The sequence below is a fragment of the Tasmannia lanceolata genome, unplaced genomic scaffold, assembly GCF_043159265.1.
Source record: "Tasmannia lanceolata isolate RefF3 unplaced genomic scaffold, GAP_Taslan_0.1 ptg000015l, whole genome shotgun sequence".
Classification (NCBI taxonomy): domain Eukaryota; kingdom Viridiplantae; phylum Streptophyta; class Magnoliopsida; order Canellales; family Winteraceae; genus Tasmannia; species Tasmannia lanceolata.
The window spans coordinates 33,855,234-33,880,340 of NW_027518692.1; the positions used below are offsets into that span (position 1 = coordinate 33,855,234).

A 25,107-nucleotide genomic window follows, 5' to 3' on the forward strand; every position below is an offset into this window, starting at 1 on the left:
AATGGGTGTCAGTATTAATTTCCCTTTCTGAATTTTAGCAAGATTATGAATAGAACCACACTATCAAACCCTTTTATTCATCAATCGACTGAGTTAATTTAATTGGTTGTGATGCTTCTTCCTTTTATACATTTGTATGACCAAATTAATCCCTGTAGGGGGTGGATGTATAGAGAAATCCGGATTATAGTGATGTGTATAAGATTAATAAAAAAATGACATTAGAATTCCCAAAAAAAAAATAAGGAATTTGCATTAATTATCAAATTTACAAGTAAAATTGAAAAAAGAAAGAAAAGACTAGCAGATTCGTTCCAATAATGCAACACCGAGCCAGAAAACTTCTGCAAGTGCTACATATTGAAATACCCATAAGATATTCAAAATTAACTAATTACCATATAGCTTGCAAAGAATTTTATGAAGCTTACCAATTCTCCCTCCTTGTTCCCTTTTTGAAGAATGTAGGGAAAAAAAGTATCCTTACAATTTTTTCATGCATATACAGAGACCTGAAATTATCAGGAATGATATGAACAGCCTCAATTCTCAATGGGCACCCCTGAATTCTCAAACTGTTATAAAACCCAGTTTTGATTTTCAGCATTTTCTTCAAAAAATGCTTGATTTCTTCTTCTTTTTCATTTTTGGTTCTTGTGTTTGTGCAATGTAGGGGTGTGTGTGTGGTGCACATAGTGATTGAAGATCATAAATGCACAGAGAACTTGATGGCTACAAAGTGAAAAAATCAATTAATTAATGATTAAAGTGAGAGACAGAGCACCCCCTCAGGAAGATTTCTAGGCATTGGTAGTGCATTGACATATCTCTGGGCTAATGTTTTTCGCGCAGTTGCTTCGGAGGAGGAGGAGCCCTCGGCACTGGCTGTAGTGCTCCGGTCGTGGAATCGGGGGTTGTGGAATCGAGCAAAACGGTTGACGATGGAAAACCTCTCCAAATCCTGGCATTCCACTCTGAGATCTAAAATTGAAGCTCTCTTGTCCAGTCTGCAAGTTCATAGGGGAGCAATTAGAGAAGAAAAGTTGCAAAAGGAAATATATGTTTCAACGTAATTCACTTAAATGCATTCGATCAAATAGGTGCAAGCATTCATAATCACAAATATGTCTCAGGAATTTCTCGGAATGGGCGTCTCTCGGGATATTTTCAATTTTAATTTTTTGTTATTTTTGGGTTTATATTGGAGAAAAACTAGAACAAAAAATATATGAAATATATGAAAATGTAAAATTTAAAAAAATTAGGACAAGAAATAATATCGTGAATTTATCACAATATTTTCAAAGTATAAAATAAACTATTAATTTTTCGGGATCTTAAATATAAGAGATATTTGTGACTATGCAAGCATCAAAGATTTTGAACTATGAAGACAATGCTTGGAATTATCGTTCGGAAAATGAAAAAAGAAGAAAGTTGAAAACATATCCGAGCCCAGAGCCCTCAACCTTCGTGACATTTTGATATCAACTTTAGACAAATAAATGTTGAATTTCAGAAGGCAATATCATATTTCTCAAACTTAATATATTAAGATTGCATAAATAGACAATGCATGACACATACGAAGCAAATGAGAAAATTTTGGACATGAAAAAATATATTAAGAAGGCCCTTTTTCCTCCTTCCCCACCTGAAGTACAACCGGCAAGTGATCTGAAATCAGTCAGGTAATCTCCTCTGGTAACCATCACCAAACTGCCACTCCCAATAAAAATAAGAAATCTGCCCAACTTGGACATGAAAAAAATATCTTTATCGTGTTCCCTCAATGGTAATCCAACAAATATTGGTGATTAATAAAATCGTTAAAATTCTACATAAGCGGTCACACTACTTATTCCCCTCTTCACGGTAACGGATACAGTGTTGAAATCTCACCCAAAACACCATGAGAGAACAACCCCCACACCCCCTCCGCCAATCTCTATTTCCTTAATAAAAACTATTAACATTCCATTTTTAAGAATTTTACACCCACTGGAGTAAAATGTGACGGAGAAAGGGGCCCCACTATCAAAGCCTCCGAGAAATCTGGAAGAAACCTACTGATCTACCACTCACCAGCAATGACAAAAGGGCATGCTATCAAAGCCTCCGAGCAAGCTGGAAGAGACCTACTGATCTACCACTCACCAGCAATGACAAAAGGGCATGAAAAATGCACTCTTTGAGCCAATGCCACCTCTCCCCAACATCCACTTCCCATAGAAGAAAATAAAATTAAAAAAAATCCCAATCCACATGCTCCACATGCTCATAGACCGTTTCCAGGTAGGCTTTACAAATCAGGTCAGATATGTGCCTTCTCTCTTCGATGTCTCAAGGCATTCATTAGAAATCATCAACAGGACATATACATTTTTAGGGCTTACACAAGGTACTTTTGAAAGGGGTAGTTAATCCTTCCACCTCCACCTAGAACTTATGGCTAAAGTCTGCAATAATCTTAGGCTGTGTTTGGCAACCATTTATAAAAGCACTTTTCCGTGTTTTTTAGGTCGGAGAATGAGGAAAAGAAAGGAATGACATTCGATTGAAAATAATTACCTACATTTTACATTTGCCAGCTCATTCACAACTAAAATTATTCGGAGCGAAAATTTGTTGCTTCAAAGAAACCAAAACCGCATTTTATCGGGTATAACCCCCAATTGTCCCTGACGTCTTTTCATTTTTCTCGTCGAAAACCTTCATTATATGTCGTCATGTGCCGATATTTGGCCTTCGTCGGTTGCTAATGCCAGATCCTTTGCCTCATTTTCATCTTCGTCTACGAAGCACGGGTACTCTCCAGAGGCCCACACACCCGTGTCAGGTGCGTATTGAGTGCGGGTGCGCCCAATTAGTCCCTGGGTGCATACCGGGTACGCAGTACGCATCCAAACGTCATCGGGAGGATGAGGGCGTACTCGGGCGCACCCGCACTCTCATGAGGCCCAACGTACCTGTATCCTATTTTTATAAATCCTTATTATTGATCATCTTCAACATGGAGATAAGATCGTTTAGGGGCCGTTTGCATAAGCGGACTTTAGAATCTTGGATTTCCTCAAAACTGTAATTGGGAGACGAGAGAAGCAGACTGACCGTATCGCTTCTCCAGAGGAGACCGACAAAATCGTAGTTGGGAGACAAGAGAAGGAGACCGACAATTAAATTTCACTATTAAATTTTTTAATTTTTATAAATATATAATAAAATATATTATATTCAACGTACCCGTATCATTTTTTTTTTAAATCACGTATCCATGTACCCGTATCATACCCGCACCCCATACCCGTATCCGTGCTTCATAGATCTTCGTCTTCTCACTATCTCTCTAAATCTCCACAATCTCAGTCATTTTTTTCTTGATTTTTCTATCGAGTTGCCCTCTCCATTGCTAATGGATTTAGCTACCAAACTCAATGCATTGAGCTTCGATTGAGTTTCAAAAATTTCGGCTCTAACTCAGACCAAGGGAATCCCTGATGATTTATTTAGAACTAGTTCTTGTAACCCTATAAAGAAAAGCTCATATAGGGTTTCGGTGGCTTCAGGTAAAACTTTCATTGCAGAGATGACAGCTATAGAATCCCTCTTCTTGGATACCTCGGTAGACGAAGAGAAGCATGGGAAATGGAACAAGAAACACATACTCATCGGGTGTTAGGTTAGAGAATATTCGTAATACCTTCGAAGGGGTTACTGTTCTGAAGGATGTGATATGGGAAGTGAAGGGGAAAAAAGTAAGATTGGTTCGGGTTAATGGTGTGGGAAAGATGACACAGTTGCGGATTATTGTGGATTGTTGGGTCATTTTTAGCCATGGTGGTTGTTTTATGATCTATCGCTTGTGGGTTCTGTGATGAGTTTTCACTGGTTTCAGTCCCTCTGGATTTTATATTTCTAGCACTAGGGAAGGCAGTGGGTATTTAAAATTGGTCTTTTGCATTTGGTTTTTTGCCTGATTACCAGAAAGATGAAGGTTTTGTTGTGGGTATTTGGTATAATTTGAGAGAAATAGGTGGAGAGGTGCTTCCTATTTGGACTGTTGGTAGGGGTGTTAGGATTTCTCAGAACTCCACATTTCAGCTTTCAATGGATGGAAGCTTCGTCTTGTGAGGTATTTGGTAACAGCAACGCCAGTAGTTTGACAGTTCAAGGGGCTAGTCCCTTGACAACCTGATTCTTAGCTCTAGGGGAGAAACTAGTTTGGGAGAACTTCCACCTCTTCGTGGTTCTGAGCACCGAGGATACCAAACTTGTGTGGGACAAAAACTTGACCTACTTGGTCACTGGATTTGTTCTGTTTGGGCCATTGTGAGTTGCCGTGAGATGCAGAGTATAACAGGCTTCAAGAATGTAAGAGGATTGTCTAATTTCAAAGTTGGTCATTGGTGAAGATCCTAATTTTTACCTCATCTATTTTGTATCTCCTTATGTCGACCCAGCATTATAATAAGAACAAAGGACAAATTTCAGTTCAGAAATAATGCTTGGTAAGGCACTGTTGCAGTGAGATATAATGTTGAAATCTCTCCCAAAACACCATGGGAGAGCAACAAATCTTGGTCGTTAATAAAATTGTTAGAATTCTACATATTAGTGATCACACTAATTATTCTCTGTTAGAATTCTACATATTAGTGATCACACTAATTATTCTCTCTCTCTCTCTCTCTCTCTCTCTCTCTCTCTCTCTCTCTCTCTCTCTCTCTCTCTCTCACACACACACACACACACACACACACACACATACGCGCGCGCATACTCATATCAACAAACTCCCTCCACAATCCCTTGATGCCCTTACACTTAGAAGTATGGATGGTAGAACACCGTAATCAACAACCTAAACCCCATGCACAATTGTACGGAGATCAAGAACCCCCATACGTTTATTCCCCTTTGCAGATCATTTATGTATGCAAAGTTGCAAACACCCAGTCGTCCGGTCCCTTCTGCTGGTACAACTATTGCTTAGCCAAATAAAATGAACAACAGTCACGCACAGATTCTAATTTGGATTACTGAATCATTCTTAAAGTTTCTAGATCCCGCTATCTCCATGACTATTTTCTTCTTGCCATTCCCAGGCCACAAATATTCCAGGTTACCAACTTCATTGAATCAGTTGTAGTTCCCAGTTAGGGTACATTTTGCCAGCAAAGAGGGAAAAAATGAAAGACCATTGTCGAACAAGAAGTGGACTTGTCTCAGAGTGCCATTGGCAGCTCTGGTCAGCAATTGCATCTTACCACAACAAACCAACGAAAAAATGACAGGCACAGAGACAACATAAACTTAAAACTCATATAGAACAGAAATAATGATAGTATGAACATGCTTTCAGCAGCCTGTAAGAACAAAAGGTTGGAATTCATCATGAACGACATACTGAACTTTGCTCATACCTCGGCAAATCATTTTCCAGCTTCCTTGCTCTACCAATAAAGTCCTCCAATTCTTTTAAGAAAAGTTGATCCCCTACCCTTTCAGAAGCCTTAAACTTTTCAGATGTCCTGGAAAAAATTACAAAGTTTATCTTTAGATGTATAAAGTCCTCACCAATACCTACAAATTGTGACATAATGTGCATCCGTAAGAGGCATCTTCATCTCAAAGACATAATGTCATATCACTTGCAATCATGGTTTTAAATTTTGACCGAAATCCGAAATTTTGGCCAGAGTTCCAAATTTCGCCCGAAATTTCGGCACAAGTTTCAAATCTGTTTTTTTTACCGAATTTCGGCCAAAATTTGGGACTCTGGCTGAAATTTCAGTTTCGGCTATGTCTGAAACCGAAACCGGAACCGAAATTTTAAGCCTTGCTTATAATATTGCTCATATTCAAAAGTGTGGCTTCAAGAGGATTTCTTACGTGTTTCTGTTGTTAGGGTTCACGCGAGAATCACTTCCTGAGCAAGAATTCAGGCTGTTGCATGCATCTCCTAACGCTAATTTAGCAGCAAAGTAGGCCACACTTTCATATTCTGATGTGGCCTCTGCACACAAAATTGCCGCTGGTATGGAACGAAGGAGTTGTTGCATTAGCTGTGTTGTCAAAATAAGCCTTCTCCTGGGTAGAGGCATTGGCAGTACATCATCAATCACTTCAGACTCATCTTCTACCTGCAATTAGAAAAGGAGGCATTAAAATTATTTACTTATTCGGTAAAAGTACTAGGAAAAGTATAATTTAATGTCATCCAATCAACTAAAAACAAACCTTCTCAATCTGCCGATTTGCTGCTTGTGCCCAATCCAGCTCTGCGATGCTGTGAGCAAAAGAAATATTTTACTCGTTAACAAACAAACATGAAGACAATGAACCATTTCTCAAGGCAACTCATCTATCAAGTTTAAAAGAAATAAATAAAAAATAAGCAATAGCAAAGCAAGTAGCGCTCTTAAATAAAGTCTTGCCACCACCTGATATCCTGAAGCCTCTGGGATCCTTGTGTAGCTTCCTTGTGCCATGGTAAAAGCTCTGAAGCCACACTTTTACGCTTCTTTAGCCTCACAACAGCCAAATTTTGGTCGACAGCATCTGGGGGTATAAATTGGGGGGAAGAGTACTCATTCGCTACAACTGTGTTCAGAGTTTTCCAAGCACTACCAACAGCATCACCAATATTTGCTTGTTCCACTGTAGAATGAATATGCAAATTCTCAGAAGCCTTTCCAAAAAAGAACTTCTGGGCAGCCACTTTTGCTGTACTCCGTGAACTGTCCAATCCATCATACATAGCCAAAATTTGTCCATTTTTATAGGTACCATAATGCTCAAACCAGGACGGTGCCATCTGCGGATTAATGTTGGTAGACGGTCTAGATGGTATAGTATTATGACTGGAATGATTACGGGGATCATTTCGTTCAAACGTGACTATATCCTGAGATGGTACATCTTCAATGTGAACTGTAGATCCATTTGCATTTGGATCATCTTTTCCATTCAAAGAAAAGCATAGCATTTTAGCGTCGGGTGATGGAAAGTGTCTGGCTGCGCCACTCAGTTCATTATCTACAGGATCTCTGGTCATTGAACTGTACCCATACACAAACCGCTGACCTGTCATACCAACCGTTTGCTGAGCATCAGCACCAGGCTCTGTTTCTTTGAGTCTCTTCCCACTCTTCCTACTCGGATCAGTCTCTGGATCCTTCATGGCCTTCATTTGGTGCAGTAAGGAGTAATTTTGACGCAAAATATCCGAAGATTTTAAAGAACGGCCAAAAGCTTCAATATCTTGATTGGAAGTGGCAGCACTCTGTACCACAGGTTCTTTCCCTTGTGCAACATCCGTCCGCAGAGCCAAGCCAACCCTCTCAGACGATAATTGTTGCACAGAGTTGTCTTTACGCGGTTGCTCTTCCCCATAGGTTAAATGTTGTGAATTAATGGTACATGTACCTAACTCAGTTGGACCATTTCCTCCATTCTTCATGCCATGATCATCTATCGTCTGAGGGGCCCACAAGGTTGCTTCAGATGTACTATTTGATGGGCCGATGGACTGGAACATATTGGGTGGAACTTTATGAGGTGGGCCGCCAGATAAACGTTGCTGAGCTGAAATGTTGGTCCACACATTATGCAGCATTGCCGAGAAGGCACCCTGTTGAGACATGCCCAATGTAATGGGAGGTTGTGAGACTGGTATGGGCTCCAAGATGGACTTTTGTTGGCCCGAAACCCTTTGATTGGAAAAACTCACATTCATAGGCTGGGAGCGGTCAGTTTCGCTTGAGTAAGACTGTGTAGATGCAATACCCAATCGACTATCTGCATGGCGCCCGGGATTGAAAGGTAAAATCCTGTTAGATGCACCAGACACTGATGAATGAACAGATTGATCTGCTGGCACTCCGTCATGCAGTTTGTGTGTCTGTCTAAAATGGGAAGTGATTTTACCATGTTTGCCTTGCACATTGGAGGGTAAGTTTTCATTGCCTGTCTGCCCTAAAATATTGGATTTATTGTCCCTATATTCTCTTTGAGAATCTTCATGGATACGAGGTAGAGACTGTGCAGTAGAAGTAGTCAACCATGTGGGGCCCCTATCTCCTATTTCTGGATCAACATGCCTTGAATTAAGATCATTAATTGTCTGTGATGTTGTCTGGGAGGACAAGGTCGGGTTTGAAAATGACTGCCGTTGAGAGGGAGGGGCCAACCGTAAACCAAATCCATGGGAGGCAGAAGAATAACTGTGATGTAGATGAGCAACGGATGCATCAGAGGTTGCTCCTTCTGTAATCTCTAACAAATTCTGGTCAGAAGTGCCAATGTGTGGTGTGGTGTTGTCCCTTGACTGGTCCACCTTGTGGAGAAGCTCGAGCATATTTTGACTGCAAATGACAGTTTTCATTATAAGTTCCACAAAAAAACAATAACTGAAGGATTATTCAAGGGAAATGTTATCAGCACAATCATATCTTGATATTTGCACAAACCCAGCTGTCTTTTCTTCTTTAATTGCCTAGTGAGAGCTTTTTGGGAAACATAATAACCTTTTGACAGCTCTTTAAATACTAAAAGACAAAATGCTTTGTGCAAATATCAAAACATGGTTGTGCTGATATCATTTCCCTCATTCAAAACCAATAACGAGACTCTGGTTCATACCCCAAATGGAAGCACAATAGAAATATCCTCAACTTATTACCCACCTTGTCTGACCAGTCCTTTTTGGTGCAAAAAAAGCATCTGATCCATCAAAGGAAGCAGATACGGTGGAGTCATAGCCCAGATAAATGCCTCTAGAAGTCGCATCCACTGCTCCTTTTGCATTTCTCTTCGAATCGGGTACGCAACTCTGTAAAGAGAGGATTCACCATAAACACTTGACAGGTAACTACAGAAAAAATAGAAGCGACGAATATTTTCTCTATAAACATATAAGGCAGCATTCACCTTTTCCATATCCATGACATTGTTTGAAATAGAATGACCAACAAACTTTGATTGACCAAAATATCCTTGCTCTTGACTTTTTGGTCCTCGGGTGACTGGTTGAGATAAGCCCTGTGAATACGTAATGTGTTTTGTGGTGTCAGAGGCTTCCACATTGTCCGCCAAATTTCCCATTGGATGATACTGAAATCTGCGAGCTCCAGAAGATTTTCGACTAACCTGACCAGCAGACTTTTGGTTACGAGAATCATTTGCACCAAACAAGGCTTTCTCTCTTGTGCTACCTCCAGTATGCTGACCAGGATGTGAATGACCCGAACTATAACTGTCGTTAGAGATCTCTTTCTGAAAGGAATTCTCCCATTTTTTATCATATGTTTCACCGGATACCCTCTCAGAGTTATTCATGGATGACTCTTGAACTTGGCCCTTGCCCATCTGACGCTGATAATTTCCCACATTCTCGTTTCCTCTATATTTTAAAGAAGAATCAAAATTAGCATGCTTCCCATAATCAAGTTGATGACTATTTAGGACCTGTTGATTTATTTCCTGACTCATCTTTGAATTGCTTGAATTTGGAAGAGCACTAAAGTCACTCATATGTTGAACATCGCTTTCATTATCACAAATTTTTAAAGTATCATCTCCAGTTGGTGTAAGCGACTCATTCATATTCCAACCATTTAGTTTATTGCAAGATTGGTTACTAATATTATATAAGGGCATGCTCTGTTGGTGGGCCCAAGAACCCTGCATGTTCTGCGGATTTAACACAATGTCCGAATGCACGGCACTACGTGACTGCTCATACATCTGATTACCCCAAGCACCTGGAGAAGTATTTTCCAAATGGGCATTTGTTTGAATTTGAAGGCTCCCCTCAATAAGTGGCTTTTGCTGGGAACTCTGATCTAACCACTTGCCAGTTTCTTTAGGTGATTGCTGAAGGGCATCATGGGGTGGATCGGTTCTTTCTCTCTCACTCTGATTAAATGAAAATTTGGCAGTTGATTGCTGAAAAACAGGGATACTACGACTCGGACCCATATTGGCATCATCAAACAAGGGAAAGGGCCTTGAGGTTAAAGAAGGGGCAGCCTGCAAACTGTCATCAACCCAAGTTGTCTGCTTCCGATCACCGGCAGTAGGATGATTCTTGGTTGACACATCCATTTTCTCAAAACTCAACCCACTCCACTCATCCTGTAACCCCGTGTCGCTGCTAGAAGCTTCCGCAACAGCTGATTGCATAAGAGCACTCCAGCTCCCACTCTGAATAGATGGAAAAACATTTAAGTAATCAGTACCTTCCAGCTGATTTCCACGTAGAGAACCTATTGTACCCATGCCAATGGTCCCACCAAAAGAAGCATCCCAGATGCCGTCATCATTGAACAAGATCTTCTCTTCAGTTGGATCTAGACTAACCACGCCATGAGAAGGGCCCACCTGTGTCACTTCTTTTTCTTGTACGGATGCGGCCCAACCAGGCCGCTCCTGACTCCCATGGAATTCTTGTGTCGGCATATTCCTTGGCAAGGGATTCAATTGCGAAAAATTTCCTGATATAAAACCATTGTTTAAAGTTTGCACGGGAATATGACTGAACAAATTGTTCCCTTGTATGGAGACCTGATTGGGAAACACAACAGATTGATCATTTTGAAAAGAATTAAAGGCAGCTGATTGTGTTACTGGATTCTCCGTTTGGTTCCCACCTGCCTTGGTTAACATATCAGCCCCATTGTGAGGAATCCCTTGGAACTGATAATATTGATTCAAAGAACCTCTTGGGGTAGCAACAGGAGCACCATATAAAGATTGATCAAGATTTTGAGGACTACCCATTGAACGTAATGTCCGACTTTGATCTTGTGACACCATAAGCCCATTCGGAAATCCTTCCACGGCAGGAGACCCACCCCTTTGTACCCAGTTCATGTTGCCAACCACAAACATTTGGGAGGTACTTGGTGTCTTATTGTCTCCTCCCATAACATCACCTGACCACGTGTAGTTGGATGATTCATGAACAGGCATCCCAGTGACCAAAGTAGGCAGCTGACCTACAGAATTACTTTGTCTCGCTTCCTGATCTAGTTGTTGCTGTCTTTGATGCTCTTGGAGTTGCTTGTACATGAAATGTTGTTGCCACAACTGCATATCATTAAACCCCGATTGCTGCCCCGGCCAAGGTTGTGGCGCGCCGGGTTGTTGGCTCCTCATTAGTGGCTGCTGACCACCAAGGAAGTCGAAATTCACACGAGACTTGGCGGTTTCAAGTCCTTCGGAATTTCTTGCCGAGCCCTGGCTGTGTTCGGGAGCATTCCCTTGCTGTGACTCAATAATAGTTAAGCCTTTAGACGTCAAATTATGCTGGTCCAGTACTTTATCTTCCCCCAGAAACTCCATCTGGTTTGGCCTTGTTTGGAAACTCTGAGGACTGTGCATAAAGCCATTGAAACTCAGCTGCTGGGTTCTCGGTTGGCTTTTCGCGAAATCAGGTCTCAGAGTTAATTGTGAAAGGTCTCTGCCATATGGCATTCGTGAAGACGGCCAGCCATTTCCCCTCTCAGACTCTAACAATACCAAAACAGAACATAAAAAAGTCTCGTGAGAACGCTTAACAGAGGGGCTTTAAAATCAATAAGGCATATGCATATTTTAAAAGTAAACCTTAAACAATTTTTCATCATATAAAGGAAAATCTTAAAAATTAAAACAAGGAGTAAAGAACTGGAAGGCTTGAAAAAGAAAAAGAAATCTTGAAGCCACTTGAGATCTAAAACAAAAGAAAAAAAAGTCAAGTGCAAGTACACCAATCAGATGAGCTTAAAATCCAATGGTATATGCATATCTTGAATATAGAAACTAAGGCAGTTTCCATCAGATATACAAAAGCTTCATGGAAAATACACACAATGAATAAAGAGGTACAGTTTGGTAGACAATCAATCCTTAAACCATTATAAGATGCACTCTGACTAACAAAAGAGGGGAAAACATGAGCAGATGATATTAATGAAGCCAAAGAAAACAGCTGAAAAGTAATCAACCCATACATACCAGATGATTGTAGATTGAGGTTCTTTAGATTGGAGTTCGGATGTGTTCTATTATGTCTCGGGCTGCCGACCCACAGGTTGTTATTTAAAACTGGCCAATTTCCACTAGCAACTTGTGGTTGATGCTGGGAGACGTTGTCTTGCTCAAAGAAATTGTGGAGCTTGTCTGCAACTTCATTGCCAGGCATAGATAAGCCTGCCGGTAAATTGTCCAGAGTAGATGCTTTTTGTAGGAAAAGAAGAATACCTTAAAGGTAAGAAGGTACCTAAAACATTCTCATTCCTACTGAAAAGGGAGAGAATGATGCTCCACCCAGTGCATAATGTATAACTCAAATTTGCTCCATAAAGGTGTTCCTCAGCTTACGCCTGTTTTGTACATGTCAGCAAAACCTTTGCGTCATCCAGAATTCCGTCCTGCAGAAAATGAGACCATTAAACCAAAATATATCAACTCAAAAGGATGATAAATATAAAAAGCACTTCATGTATATCAGCCATCGTTTCATGGTTGCATAGCAGTATCAAGCCAAGTTAGCTATGCAAAGTGTGTTCCAAGTTCTTATGTGTTATACGTGCCACTTTGTTGTCTGAGAGAACCATCTCTTATTTCTACTGATCTTCTTAGCATAATAAGTATACCGTCAAAAAGTAAGTGTGTGGAGAAATCTTCTAAAAAAACCACTCCTAGATGGTGTCCTCCCCCTCCTGATGTTATAAAAGTGAACTTTGACTGTAGCTCAAAAGGTAAACATGGCCACGCCAACATTGAAGAAATCTTTAGTGACCACAAAGGCAGGACCCTTACATGTTTTTCTGGTCCTTGTGGCATAGTGGACTCAAATGATGTGGAAGCTAAATCCCTTCTCACCAGCCTTCGCACCTTTATGGAGCCTTCCATCGGAAACATTGTTAAAGGAGACTCCAAAGTGTTTTTACTTTAGCGTCGACAGATGGAGCTACACTGGGCTCCTGGAAGTTGGTGCACACTATTATGAAAATTGCTGGTTTATGCAGTGTTATTAATCCACAATTCCAACATAGATGGAGATTGGCTAATTCGAATGTGGATGGCAAAACAAGGCATCATCAAGCTCATTATTAGCTATATATACCCGATTGTATAGTGTTGTTTTTCTGCTTTTTATCTTGTTTTTGCTAGGTTGAACAACTGCTCTCCCTTGTGGACTCATCATTATAGTGTTGTTATGTGCTCTTGTCCTTTTTTTTTAATGGAATTATCTTTAAAAAAAAGAGTACGTGGAGACCTGTTCAGCCGTTACGGGTATCCTTTGTTTTCTTCAATATATATTGAAGTATTTCCATTGTGATACAAGCTATGATACCAGATAAGGATACAGTTATGGACACGAACACAAGAATGGAAATATAACATGGCATTTTAAAAAATGCAAGATATGGTCATAGATACAAGTATCCAATGCCATGAGTATTGAGTAAGACACAAGACATCTATAAATAAAAATACAATAAAACACAATTAGATTAAACTTAGATGATAGAATTAATAATAAATTTTAAATAGCATTTGAAAGACACAATTTTTTTTAATGGAGGAAACTTTATTAAAATAGGGACAAAAGCCTAATAATCGAGGTGGTCAAAGAAAATACAAACAACACAGTTATAATGCAATAGATACAAAGCTAGAAAAATATGCGCAACACAACATCATCAAGGAGGCAAGTAATCGAATGTCAAAATCGCCTCTCACCCACCTTATTACGTTAAGGGAGCCTCCCTCGATAATAATTTCATGGTTGTGAAAACATCAACCAATCTCATCCCATAAAGGAGGCGTACCATAAAGGAGAGGTATAACCTCCGCCTCATTAGATCCCTTCTCTCCTATGGTCCTGAGAAAGCCCATAGGATTTCACTAGTGTCATTGCTTAGAAGCTCCCCAATACCCTTCGTTCCAAGGTTACCAATGCTCGATCCATCGAAGTTCAGCTTCAGCCTCCCAGACGGAGGAGGGTCCCATCTAGGCCGAGGAGAATCCATATGTATGTTGCTCTGCCTGATCTTCTTCCAAGACATTTAGGAGGAGATGATGCAGAACGAAAGAAAAAAGAACAAATACTTTGCTCGAATACCAAATCTGATGTAGGATAGATCTATGGAAGTTACGTTACCGACGAAAAAATAGGTGAAATTTTGGATTATGGATCCTAAAATAGGTTATTAGATTGTAATGCAGACCTAGGGTTCACAGGTTGACTTCCAGAAATTTATGAGCAAATAAAAGGTTCTAATTCAATTAGAACAACATGCATTCCCAAAACAGGTTAAACAAAGCTTAAAAATCAAATTCAGCGAAGATATTCATAGAAATTCTAAACTTTAGAGTTCATTCATAAAATAGAAATTAATTTAGCCTAATGGAGGTTTCACACGTCAAGTACATAAACACAACGACCAGCTGATGAAAAAAATAAACAAGCCTCAAATAAGGCATCACAAAATCAGATCTATGATATAAACCTAACTATGATCCAATCAACATCTAATGGAGGTAAGAGAATGATGGTGGATAATGTGATTAAGGCAGGGGTGCAACTCAGGTCGGGTTGGGTCGGGTTGAGGCCAACCCGACCCCAACCTGAGGTGCCATTTCTCCAACCCTAACCCGACCCGAGTCTCAACCCGAAGAGGGCCAACACGCCTGACCTTTTCCTCAACCCGAACCCGACCCGAGTTGGAAAGAAAAAAGAAATCAGACGAAGTGCCTATATGCTCTTCAATAATCCCGCCATGAACCCTGCATCAACCGGTGAAGATTAGGCACTGCCATTATAAAGGATTAGGGTAGCATGAAGAAGATGGAGATAGATGATGAAACGAAAAATGGATTAGGGTTTCTCAAAGAGGGAGATGGAATCTTGCATAGAGAAGGAGATGGAAAATTGGAAACACAGAGAGAGAAATGGAATCGGATTAGAGAAAGGAGATGTAAAGGATACTTTTACACTCGTTGCTTCTTTGAAAAGGCAAGAATTAATAAATATAAACAGAGTAAGAGAGTGACAGGTTGGGTCTCCCAAAAGCAAGAAGTTATTAATGCTAAGAAAAAAGGGGGGAAAGACGGACGTTATAGCTGTCAATGGCTAAGTTTAAAAAGCAACCTTTGACAGATGTCATTGCCAAAAGATAAAAAGTAAGTTTTGAGAAAAATACATGGCGCCTTTACAATCTCAAATTTCTATTATTTTTAGACAGAGGCTTCGTGTTACGGGTTGGGTCGGGATTTCTACGCCTTAACCCGAACCCAACCCGAAATAAAATCGGGTTAGCCTTTTCAAACCCTAACCAGACCCGATTTTGGATTTGACCCAACCCGACCAGACCCAAAATCGTGTTGAACCCGAAGGGTTCGGGTTGAACTCGACCCAAATTGCACCCCTAGATCAGGGTGATAAGGGTAGGACTAATCTGGGAAAATAAAGGTGTAAATCAAATAGAAAATGTTTAGGAGGATAGGGAATATGGTGGTAAGGTGCTAAAATGAATAAAAATAAGAGGAAAGAGAGAAAGCTAGAGTGAGGGGGAAAATGGCTAATCTCAACCAAGATAAAGAGAGAAGAATAATAAATCAAGAACAAGAGAGATGAAGGAGAGAGATAGAGATCAAAAAAAAGAAATCAAAGTTCAATAAAAATGAAAAGATAGGCGTAGAAAGGGGAAATCAAAATGCTTAAGTTTGTCTTTTAAGCTTTCTATTTCAGGGTGCATTTCCTCAGTCGCCCCATTTTCAGTTCAAGGAAAACTGCTACTGTTCAAAGGGAAGGGGGGGGGGGGGGGGGGGGGAGCAGTTTATTATGAACCCAACCGAGGGAGGGGGTGAAAACAAAGAGGATGAATTGAGAGAGAGAGAGAAATGAGAGTGCAAAGATAAGAGAGGAAAGCAGAAAGGGGAGAACGTGAGAGAAGAAAAGGGGAGAATACCTTTCGGCTGGGAGCACCTTGAACTTTCTTCAAAACGTAAAAAATTCCTCGTGGGGCTCTCCTCCTTTGGATTTTATGAGGGTTGAGGGGGTCTTTTGCCACTGTTCGGATTTACTAAAAATAGTAAGTCTTTACTAAAAATATAAGTCTGTTTTTTACTAAAAATAGTAAGTTTTTACTTACTAAAAAATAGTAAATCTGTATTTTCTTTCCTCCTATCACTTAAGTAGTAGTGATGTGTTTGGGCTCAGGTAACAGGCCATGGGTAATGGATAGTGGCAGGCCGTAGGCTGATGCGGACATTGGTGGAGAATGATAGATCGAGGAAAAAAGGATTACTGGGTAGCATGGAAAAATCTTTGTAGACCCAAGGAATGAAGCATTAGCATTAATTCCTTACGGGATATTAGCAATGCCTTCAAGATCAAAAGTATACATAATATGCATATCACATCTAATTGTTGGAGAGACTTTATGAAAACTGAGTATCAAGGGTGGAAGCTTCTATCTTACGGAAAAAACAGGTGATTCCATGCAATGAAAGGATTTGATTTGGATGAAAGATGAGTGGATTAGTAACAGTAGATGGATCATAGGGAAAGGTAATGTTTCCCTTTTGGACAGATAAATGGTTTGGAAATTACTCACTGATTAATCAGGTTACTGGTCAAAAATGTTATAAAAGAAGCTGAGTGTGGAATCTTTCTTAGGTAGAGCATAATATTTCACAAGGAATTGTTAATGCCATTAAAGCATCTATGGTTAGGATAACCGATACTGAAGATGTACTGGTTTGGGCTCCTAATAACTATGGCTACTTCATTATTAAATCGGAATGGAATATGGTGCGAACTAAATTTCCTAAGAGAGGTGGGCAACATTCTTTTGGAAGGATCTTCCAATGAAAATTGGATGTTTCATTTGAAAAAAAATTATGAATAGAATCTCTGTTGATAGTCGATTGAATGATATATGCATCTCATTTATTCCTATTGTGGGTGTGTTGTCATACCTAAAGAAGAATAGTTGAATGATGTATTCATTAAAAGTGATGTGGCAAGAGCTATATGGTATCACTGTTCTATCTATCTAGGGGGTGCCTCTTTTTGAGAACCTAATCCATTATTGCTAGGTTGCTTCAGTAGTTCGAGCTATCCGAGAGGAAAGGTAAGACAACTTTCAGTTTTGATCTGAAGGTCATTCATTCACTTATATGTGGGGGATATGGCGACAGGTGCAATAGGCGCATGGAGGATTCCTTTAAGCCAATCAGCTTGTTAATTAAAGATGTCCCTGCATGGGAAAAAAACGTCTGCCAATTCATTCTCTGCATCTTCAGATTGGTCTTCTTGTGAAGAGATGGCTCTTAGCGACGTTGAGATATTTCTTGAACCATCGAAAAGCCTTGGAGTTACTCATGTATGCTGGGAAAGGCCCAAGCAAGGTTTTAAATATTCGTTTTGGTGCACCACCGAAACCGAATTCGTTTCAATGGAAATTTGAGCCAAAATCATGAAAAAAGATAAAATTTCTGCTTTTATAAAATTTCCACTGAAATGTCAAAAATTTTGGGTGGAAATTTCCGTGAAAATTTTTGGCGATTTTGATGGGAATCATAAAATTTTAGTGGGCATTTTTAAAATTTCAGTGGAAATTTAGTAAAAAGGGTAAAAACAAATTTTAAAGATGAAATTTCAGAATTTTGGCAAAATTTTGCCGAAATCTTGTAAATTTTCGATTTAATGTAAATTTTATTCTGGCCATGGCCGAAACAAAACATGTCGGCCAAAATTTAAAACCATGGGCCCAAGCTAGGTGAGTTAAAATTGAATAATGATGGGGCGTCAAAGGACAATCCTAGCTTATCTGAGGGTGGTGTGATTGATAGAAATCATGCTGACAGGGTTATCCTTACGTTTGCTCATTATTATGGTGTGGGAAGCAATATCCATGCGGAAGCTAGAAGTATACTCGATGGCTTTAGATTTTATAAAGCCTTTGGATTCTTGAACGTTTGGCCCGAATCAAACAACAAGGTCTTAATTGACATAAACGTTTCTAAAAAAACCCTCCTTGGTCAATTAAATACTATTGGCAGGAGCTTCTCTTCTTATCCTTTATTTGAAGCCTAAAATTATGCATCAGTTCAGAGAGGGTAACCAGGTTTCGGATCACCGTGCTTGATTTGATTTCTAGGGCATCCCTAGGCTTAGCATTCGTAACATATAAGTTTTGTGTGTATTTGTTGGTTTTTTGTTCCTGAGATAAGGTGGTATGTACCCCTCCCTCATGTACTTTTGTGACTTCTTGAGCATTCCAACTTCCAAGTATTTGTAGCAGGCAGGCTTTGGTGTATTAATTTTGTGGATCTGGAGGTAAGGTGGTATGTCCCCCTTCTTTGTACTCTTTTATCATATCAATAAAATTTAAGGTGCTGGCTCAGATTCCTAGATAAATTCCGGGTTAAAAAATATTATATGACACAACCATAGACCCTAGATCTACATGAAAGGAAACAGGATAAGGTAGAATGTAACCTTTAGAGGTTATATGGATGTTTCTCACACTTGAGGCACCGTCCCTTCAAAAGCTTCCACAACAGTGGTGCGTGGAGTGGTAATAGGTTAGCAAGGAAAAATGAAAAGCATGCAGCAAAGAAAATCTAAAAGAGTACATATAAAAACCTAAACAATAATGGTTTGTAGGATAAAAAAATCAAAGAAAATAGAAGAAAGTAGCAACATACAGAACGGATGGTTTTGTTGAACTCTCACTCCTTCACTCGCTAATGAAGAATGACCTAGACATTAGACACATAAGTTCTGCAAATTACTTATTGAACAAAGAGGTGGCATAAATAGAAGTTCACAATATGAATAACAAGGGGGCACAATAATAAACAATGAGATTGTCTATGCACTCTAATCAAAGCGATAAAGTGTAGCTCATAGGCATGTATGGATTTAGGGAGCAATTTTTTCCGAATACAAGTATCAATCATTAACATGGTTCTAAGCTGGATAACAATATATGAATATGACTTGGATCCTAGCCAGGTTCCTCATGAGAAAGAAATTGAGAACCTTTTTCCTTATGAAAACAACAACATTGGGAAGCATATTCCATCCCAACGACAAAATACACACCCCAACATGTTTGCAAGACAACTTTATCATGGACGGGTCAGACAGAAGTGTTTATCGGTGGAGCCGAACACCTCATTCTTATGATGATTTTAAGCTTTCGTGTTTTACCTTGTTTTCAACTGAATTATCTGGTTCTCACTAATGAATTCATTAAGCACTTTTTCACCAAATACAAAGGTGAAGAAGGGTGAAATGTTTTACATAAATATCAACACTTCAGTATCAAGTTAGCATCAAATATAAAGGGGGTGACTACTGAAAAGCTTTACAAGAGATTCACAACATCAGTATCAACAAGACAGTTGAAAGAAAATCAACTCGAACTAGAACTTCAAGAAATAATAGTGAACTTGTTAAGCATTTTCTCATCAAATATAAAAGGGGAATACTACTAAAAAGTTGTACAAAAGCATCAACACTTCAGTATCAAGTTATAGACAGAACAGTTGAAAATTTGTAAGGATTTTGAAATGCGTGACAAGGCAAACAAAAGAGGGGGGGTAAAATTCCGAAGGAAAAACAAAAGGAAGATTTTACAAATGATGAAGAAAACCATCATGAAACAAAACTTTAAGAAAAAAGATAATTGAAACAGTTAGAATCTACAAACAGTAAAAAAAAAAGCAAAAAACGCCATCAAAACCCTAGAAAACGTCAAACTCCCAACATAGCTCAATTCATCAGAATCTACAAACGAGCAAACCTAAAAAAAAAGGGCGAACAAAACAAAAACCTAAGCCAAAGCTCTCTCGCAACAGATCAAACCGACACATGACTCAAATTTCCCAATTAGGTCTACAAAATGGGACCAAATCCAAGCACGAAAATTAGAAACGAAACAAAACCCTAGAGAGAAAATCTTTCAAGAAAAAGCACGCGTAATTATGATGTAGCGAAAATTAGGGTTTCGTAAGGGAGAAAAACGAACTTACTTGGATTTGGAAAGTACTCTAATGGAGATCGAAACCGATTCTCCAGATTTCCGTCACAATTTTTTTTGTGCCCTAGCTAGGATTAGGGTTTTCAACGAAACGAAGGAGGATAAGAGAAAATGCCCTTTCTCTCTCCTCTATTCTTCTTTCCTTTTGCTAAATTTTTTTTTCAGCTGTGTAAAGAAGAAGGTGGGTTTTTCAGAGCAGGGCGAAAGATAAAAAGTGATCTGAAGTAGTGCGAAAATTTCAACGAACTGAGAAACTAGGCTCGGGTTTGACCGAGGCTCAGGTTCGGAGTCCGCAGCGAAGTGCTTCGGATCCGAACCTATGAGGGATAGTTAAAAAATTAAAAAAGGGCGGGGCTGCTAAATTGGGGGCTTTTTCCTATTTTTGGATTTGTTTTATATTTATTTTCTATTTTTGGGGGTTTTGGCGCCGGCGGGTTTAACATTTGTCAGGTGACAGGTCAGGTTAACGGAGGGGTAAGGGACGTTTGTGGTTTGATCAAACGCCGTTATAGATTACATACGACACTTGGGGTGCAACTCGGGTCGGGTTCAACCCGAATCCGCGGGTTGAGTTTGGGTTGGGTGAGGGTTGAGGGTTTGGGCAACCTGACCCGAGTGAAAAACGACATTTTTTATTGATTTTATTTTTTTGGTAAGCTTAAAAACTTGGGTTGGGTTGGGTTGGGTTGAACTCTGGTCGGGTCGGGTCGGAATTGGTTTGGGAAAAAAGGTTCATCCAGTCGGGTTGAGGCCAACCCGACCCAAGTCCTCAACCCGACCCGAGTTGAACCCCTAGAGTCAATGGATTTTGACAGTTCGATGGACCATATGAATCCAAACTTAAACGAGCTGGATCTAGATACGCTACTGGAATCCATGAACATATTTCGGATCACAATCATAGGTTCCAAGAAATTTATTGATCGGATCTAGAAAACTAACAAAAGCCGGTATCACAGTCCTAAATCCGATTTTATTATATTATTTTATGAAAATATCCTTCAATTTTTAGAATATAAAGTATTATTTCAAGAGTATTTTAGAAAATAAATAAATAAATAAGTCCTATTTTTAGTGTTAAATTAACATAGGGAGTCGATTTAACACATATGGGAGTCGATTTATCACTGCCATTTTTTTAGGTTCCAATATTTTGTCAGTCATCTCTCTAGTCTCCGAGTCACCTTCTCTAACCAATGACTCTGAGTCCCTAATCCACTGTGTCGTTGTCGTTGTGGTTGCGTCTCACCGCCCTTGCCCTCTTTTGAGAATTCTAACTTCGTACGATGTAAGTAAAACCTACTAGGACGCTCCAATGGAGGGTCCGATTTGAAATGGATTGTGACCGAGACATGGGAAGTAGAATTCGAATAACATTCCGAATTCGATCGGGCTGATAAGGGATTTGAATGGATTGTGATTGAGACATAGGTGGATCCAATCCGAAGTGGATCCGTTAACACCCCTGACAAAGTGAGGGTGCAGCCCACGTTCCACATCCGGTTATCTGAATTGTTAATATATTTGGACCCCATCATCTCTCTCTGGAGTCTGGACTCACAAAGCATTGATGCGGACACATCCAATGATCTGTATCATTAATCTATTTGGCCCCACCGTTGCCTTAGTAGATAGACTCTCTCCTCCCTTTTTATTGGGCCCACAAAGTGAGGCTGGAGCTCACTTCTAGTAATCTGGATTGTTAATCTATTTGGCACCATCGTGAAAGGGTAGTTGGCGGTTGGCCTATAAACGGAAGTGAGTGATACTACAAGAAGTTTCTCATGTGCTTCTCACGTGTGAAACTTTTTTGGGGCCCACCTGCAGATCATCAGAATGATCAGAACACTTCATCTAAGGATAGCAAATATCAATAGCCTTGAGAAAACAAGATCACTCTGATCGAATAATCATCGTAACCATTCGATCAGAAGCACACCCACAAACACTCAAGAACAAATTGAGCAGTACTATAACCGAATTGGTAGGTCTGGATATCTACATTGTGGGGTCCATGAGATGAAGGGTTCAGATCATTTTTAGCCTCTCGTAGATGGGCCTAGATAACGCGTCACATGTGCCTCGTACAATAACGTTATCCTTTCTCTAATCTCTAAAAAATGACTCAAAAGAAGGAAAATAAAAATATTTTCACCCCCACTTCTAGCATTTTCACACCCTTCTATTTATCCTTTGGAAGAAAAGTGAAGCGAAAGGGGATGAATCTGCAGTCTTTTTTCAAGAAAAGAGAAACAAAAAGGGATGGAAAGGCTGCAAGAGGGGAAATTATTACTAATCAAATAGAAGGCTAGGATCATCTAATGATTGTGATTGGTTTTGAAGGAATGGCCCACCAACAACAGCACCTCCAAGTGAAAACAACTTACATCAACAAATCCAAGTGTGGATCCAAGCAAAAGCACCTATAACTTTACAATTCCTTGGGAATTCTCTGTGTGTCCAAAATGTCCCAAGACTTCTTTAGATCGTTTGGATGTGAAAGAAAGACCAGACAAAAAAGCAAAGGGATAAAGCAAAGGGGGGGCTCTCATGTTCTCTAATCTGTTTGGCTGCATGAAGTTACCTCGTAGAATAATGGTGAATTAAAACTTAAGTAGTCAACAACGAGGAGACAAACTAATTAGTAGTGTCTTCGTGGTACATTCCTTCTAGAGTAGAAGTAGTGTTTGTTTGTCAACCTAGAGTAGTGGCAGGGGGGTGACATTACCAATATACAAAGAAAGAAAGAAAAAGCATAAATCCCAAGATTCTACTGGCAAAAAAAACACTTTTTTTGTATATTTTGCCCTATTTTGTTAGTAGCTTGTTCGTATGCCACATGGGCAGACAAGAAGGAGACATGCCAAGTAATCTCCGTATAATTTGAAAGTGTAGGCATAAAACCCAGCGAAGTATTTTGCTGATGTGTAGCCAAAAATTTTGCCACACAGCAAATGCTTGGACTTTTAAAAGAGAACTGCTAGGAAGATGGATCCGTCAGGATTAAATGGTGACTATCTTCCTACATGAAGACGCGTACGTGCAATCTAAGGCCCTTGATCCTGTAGAACACCATGAGGCATCCCATATGGTCTTGGTGATCTCTCTCTCTTGTATGTAATATAAAGAACAACGTATGACTACAAAAATATGTTGGTCTTCACTATGAAAACAAACGCACCCAATAAAAAAGCAGAGCCCACAAAGTGTCTGCTAGGAACTAGCCAAACAGCCGTCGTCTATGTTACAATTTCGCTTTCTAAAAACACAAAGAACCCATGCTCTCATTTCACGTTTGATGTGTTTGGCAACCATTATCCTAGGACTTCTCTCATTTTTGCCTTGCGAAGAATGAGAATGAGAATCGTGTCCGAACGCACCCTTAATCGGTCTTAGTTTACAGTAGAAACCAATTAGATAGATAATAGCATGAAATCAATAGAGACAGTCAATCATAAGGTCCCACATGTGGAGATGTATAATTACTAATTAGGAGAGGATGTCTAAATAGGAGAACATCACGAGGCAACCCATTTGGTATTTTGGTCTTGGTCTCACCTCAAACCGAACAGGATCCGATCATAAAGACATGGCACAAGCGGGCCCAGAGAGTGATTGTCACGGAAGAGCCAAAGAAACCAATACTCATATCTTCGCGCTTTAATAACCTCTTACTCATTGTCAATTTTGTCTTACGTGTAAACTACTTTAGACAATCAGACAACCGGTGAAAGGGTTGCCAAATGCCTTTTCACTTTTTTGTATCCACATATGAAAATTCTTATCCACGGTAACTTGTGAGAATGGTTTTAAATTTCGACCTAAATCCGAAATTTCGAGACCGAGACTGAAATTAGGTATACCCGAAACGGTACAAAATTTCAACCGAAATTTAGGTCGTTTTCCATAAACTTAAGGATTTTCATCCTAAAACCTAAAATCTCGATTTTATTCATTATTTAATATTTTCCCAAAATTTTAGTAATTTCGGCGGAAATTATGGTCGAGATAAAATATTATTTTAATCTATTTCGTCGGATTTCGGCCGAAATTGCAGTTTTGGTGAGGACCGAAACGCATACTAAAACCGAAATTTGAGACCGTCTTGTGACTTGTGAGATATTTCTCCCCTCGACGATGAGCAACCTTGTATGCACATATGACGGATATTTTGCACAATATTTATTACAGAAAAAGTGTTTCTGGTCAGCCGACCAGATTATTCTGTCTTGAATGCAAGTACAACCCAAAAATAGAACTGGCCCACATTGTTTGGGTGTTCTAAACCATTCACTTGCTGGGCCCTAAGGTCGAAAATCTTTTCCAAAGGTTTTCTGTATTGTGCTGTCCATTTTAAACCTTCGCAAATCGGAGGTTTAGGGATCATCCTATGGAGAAGATTTTCCAGGCTATGTCAGGGCTAGACAAATGAATGGTGTAGATCACCCAAACAATGGGCACATTGTATTTTGGGGATCCACGTGCACGCACAGGCGTCCACCGTATAGATAATTTCCATGATTTTGCAAGCTGAAACCTACATTTTACAAAAAAATTATAAAATCTAGATTTTAGACTAGAAAATACAGGTTTAGCTTGTACAATCCATGGTTTCACAATCCCGGATTATAAAATCCATGAACCCAAATGGCGTGCAGAGGCCTCAATTAGGTAAAAATAGATGGTTAGGATTGATCCAATTGGTAACTGCCTACCTGGTTGGGCAATTCCACAATTATAACGAGGGAGGGATTGCACTGTCGAAATCAAGAATCAGAATCAACATTCTATTCCGATTCCGCCCAATTTTCCGACTCTTGGTTCAAATAAATGACCGGAATACGGGGCAGAATCGAAATCAAGGCAGAACAGATGAGGAAATTTATGCAACTACCTGTTTCCCACCCAAGTGGTAATATTCTGTTTTGACTGAAATCAGAATGGGGATGCAGATTCTGATTCCTGATTCAGGCAATCCATTGGATTCCAGAAATTACAGAAATGACATTTCTACACCCAAGTTCCTTGAACATGAAGTCATTTTCAGGAAAAGAAA

General features: G+C 39.6%; 1 protein-coding gene across 7 annotated transcripts; it reads right to left on the minus strand.

The window, feature by feature from the left end:
- Positions 1–342: 342 nt before the first annotated feature.
- LOC143846740 (uncharacterized) lies at positions 343–20,266 on the minus strand. 7 transcript variants are annotated; one of them, XM_077355283.1, is made up of 11 exons: positions 20,044–20,266; positions 18,712–18,765; positions 12,266–12,416; positions 12,001–12,165; positions 8,932–11,513; positions 8,688–8,833; positions 6,444–8,366; positions 6,241–6,289; positions 5,893–6,143; positions 5,424–5,531; positions 343–1,007 (listed from the first exon to the last, which is right to left on the minus strand). In XM_077355283.1, the coding sequence occupies exons 5-11, from the start codon at positions 11,476–11,478 to the stop codon at positions 764–766; spliced, it is 5,268 nt and encodes a 1,755-aa protein (XP_077211398.1). In that variant the 5' UTR covers positions 11,479–11,513; positions 12,001–12,165; positions 12,266–12,416; positions 18,712–18,765; positions 20,044–20,266; the 3' UTR covers positions 343–763. The 7 variants fall into 7 exon arrangements, with proteins under 7 accessions (XP_077211398.1, XP_077211397.1, XP_077211399.1 ...); XM_077355282.1 differs by having other exon boundaries at positions 12,001–12,171; XM_077355284.1 differs by having other exon boundaries at positions 12,247–12,416.
- Positions 20,267–25,107: the final 4,841 nt, after the last annotated feature.

Excerpts from the sequence above, each read along its gene's own strand:
- LOC143846740 (XM_077355278.1), bottom strand. The coding sequence starts at position 12,187 with ATGCCTGGCAATGAAGTTGCAGACAAGCTCCACAATTTCTTTGAGCAA. Across the intron at positions 6,144-6,240 it reads CAAATCGGCAGATTGAGAAG|GTAGAAGATGAGTCTGAAGT; the intron begins GTTTGTTTTTAG and ends TTCTAATTGCAG. Across the intron at positions 5,532-5,892 it reads AACCCTAACAACAGAAACAC|GACATCTGAAAAGTTTAAGG; the intron begins GTAAGAAATCCT and ends AATTTTTTCCAG.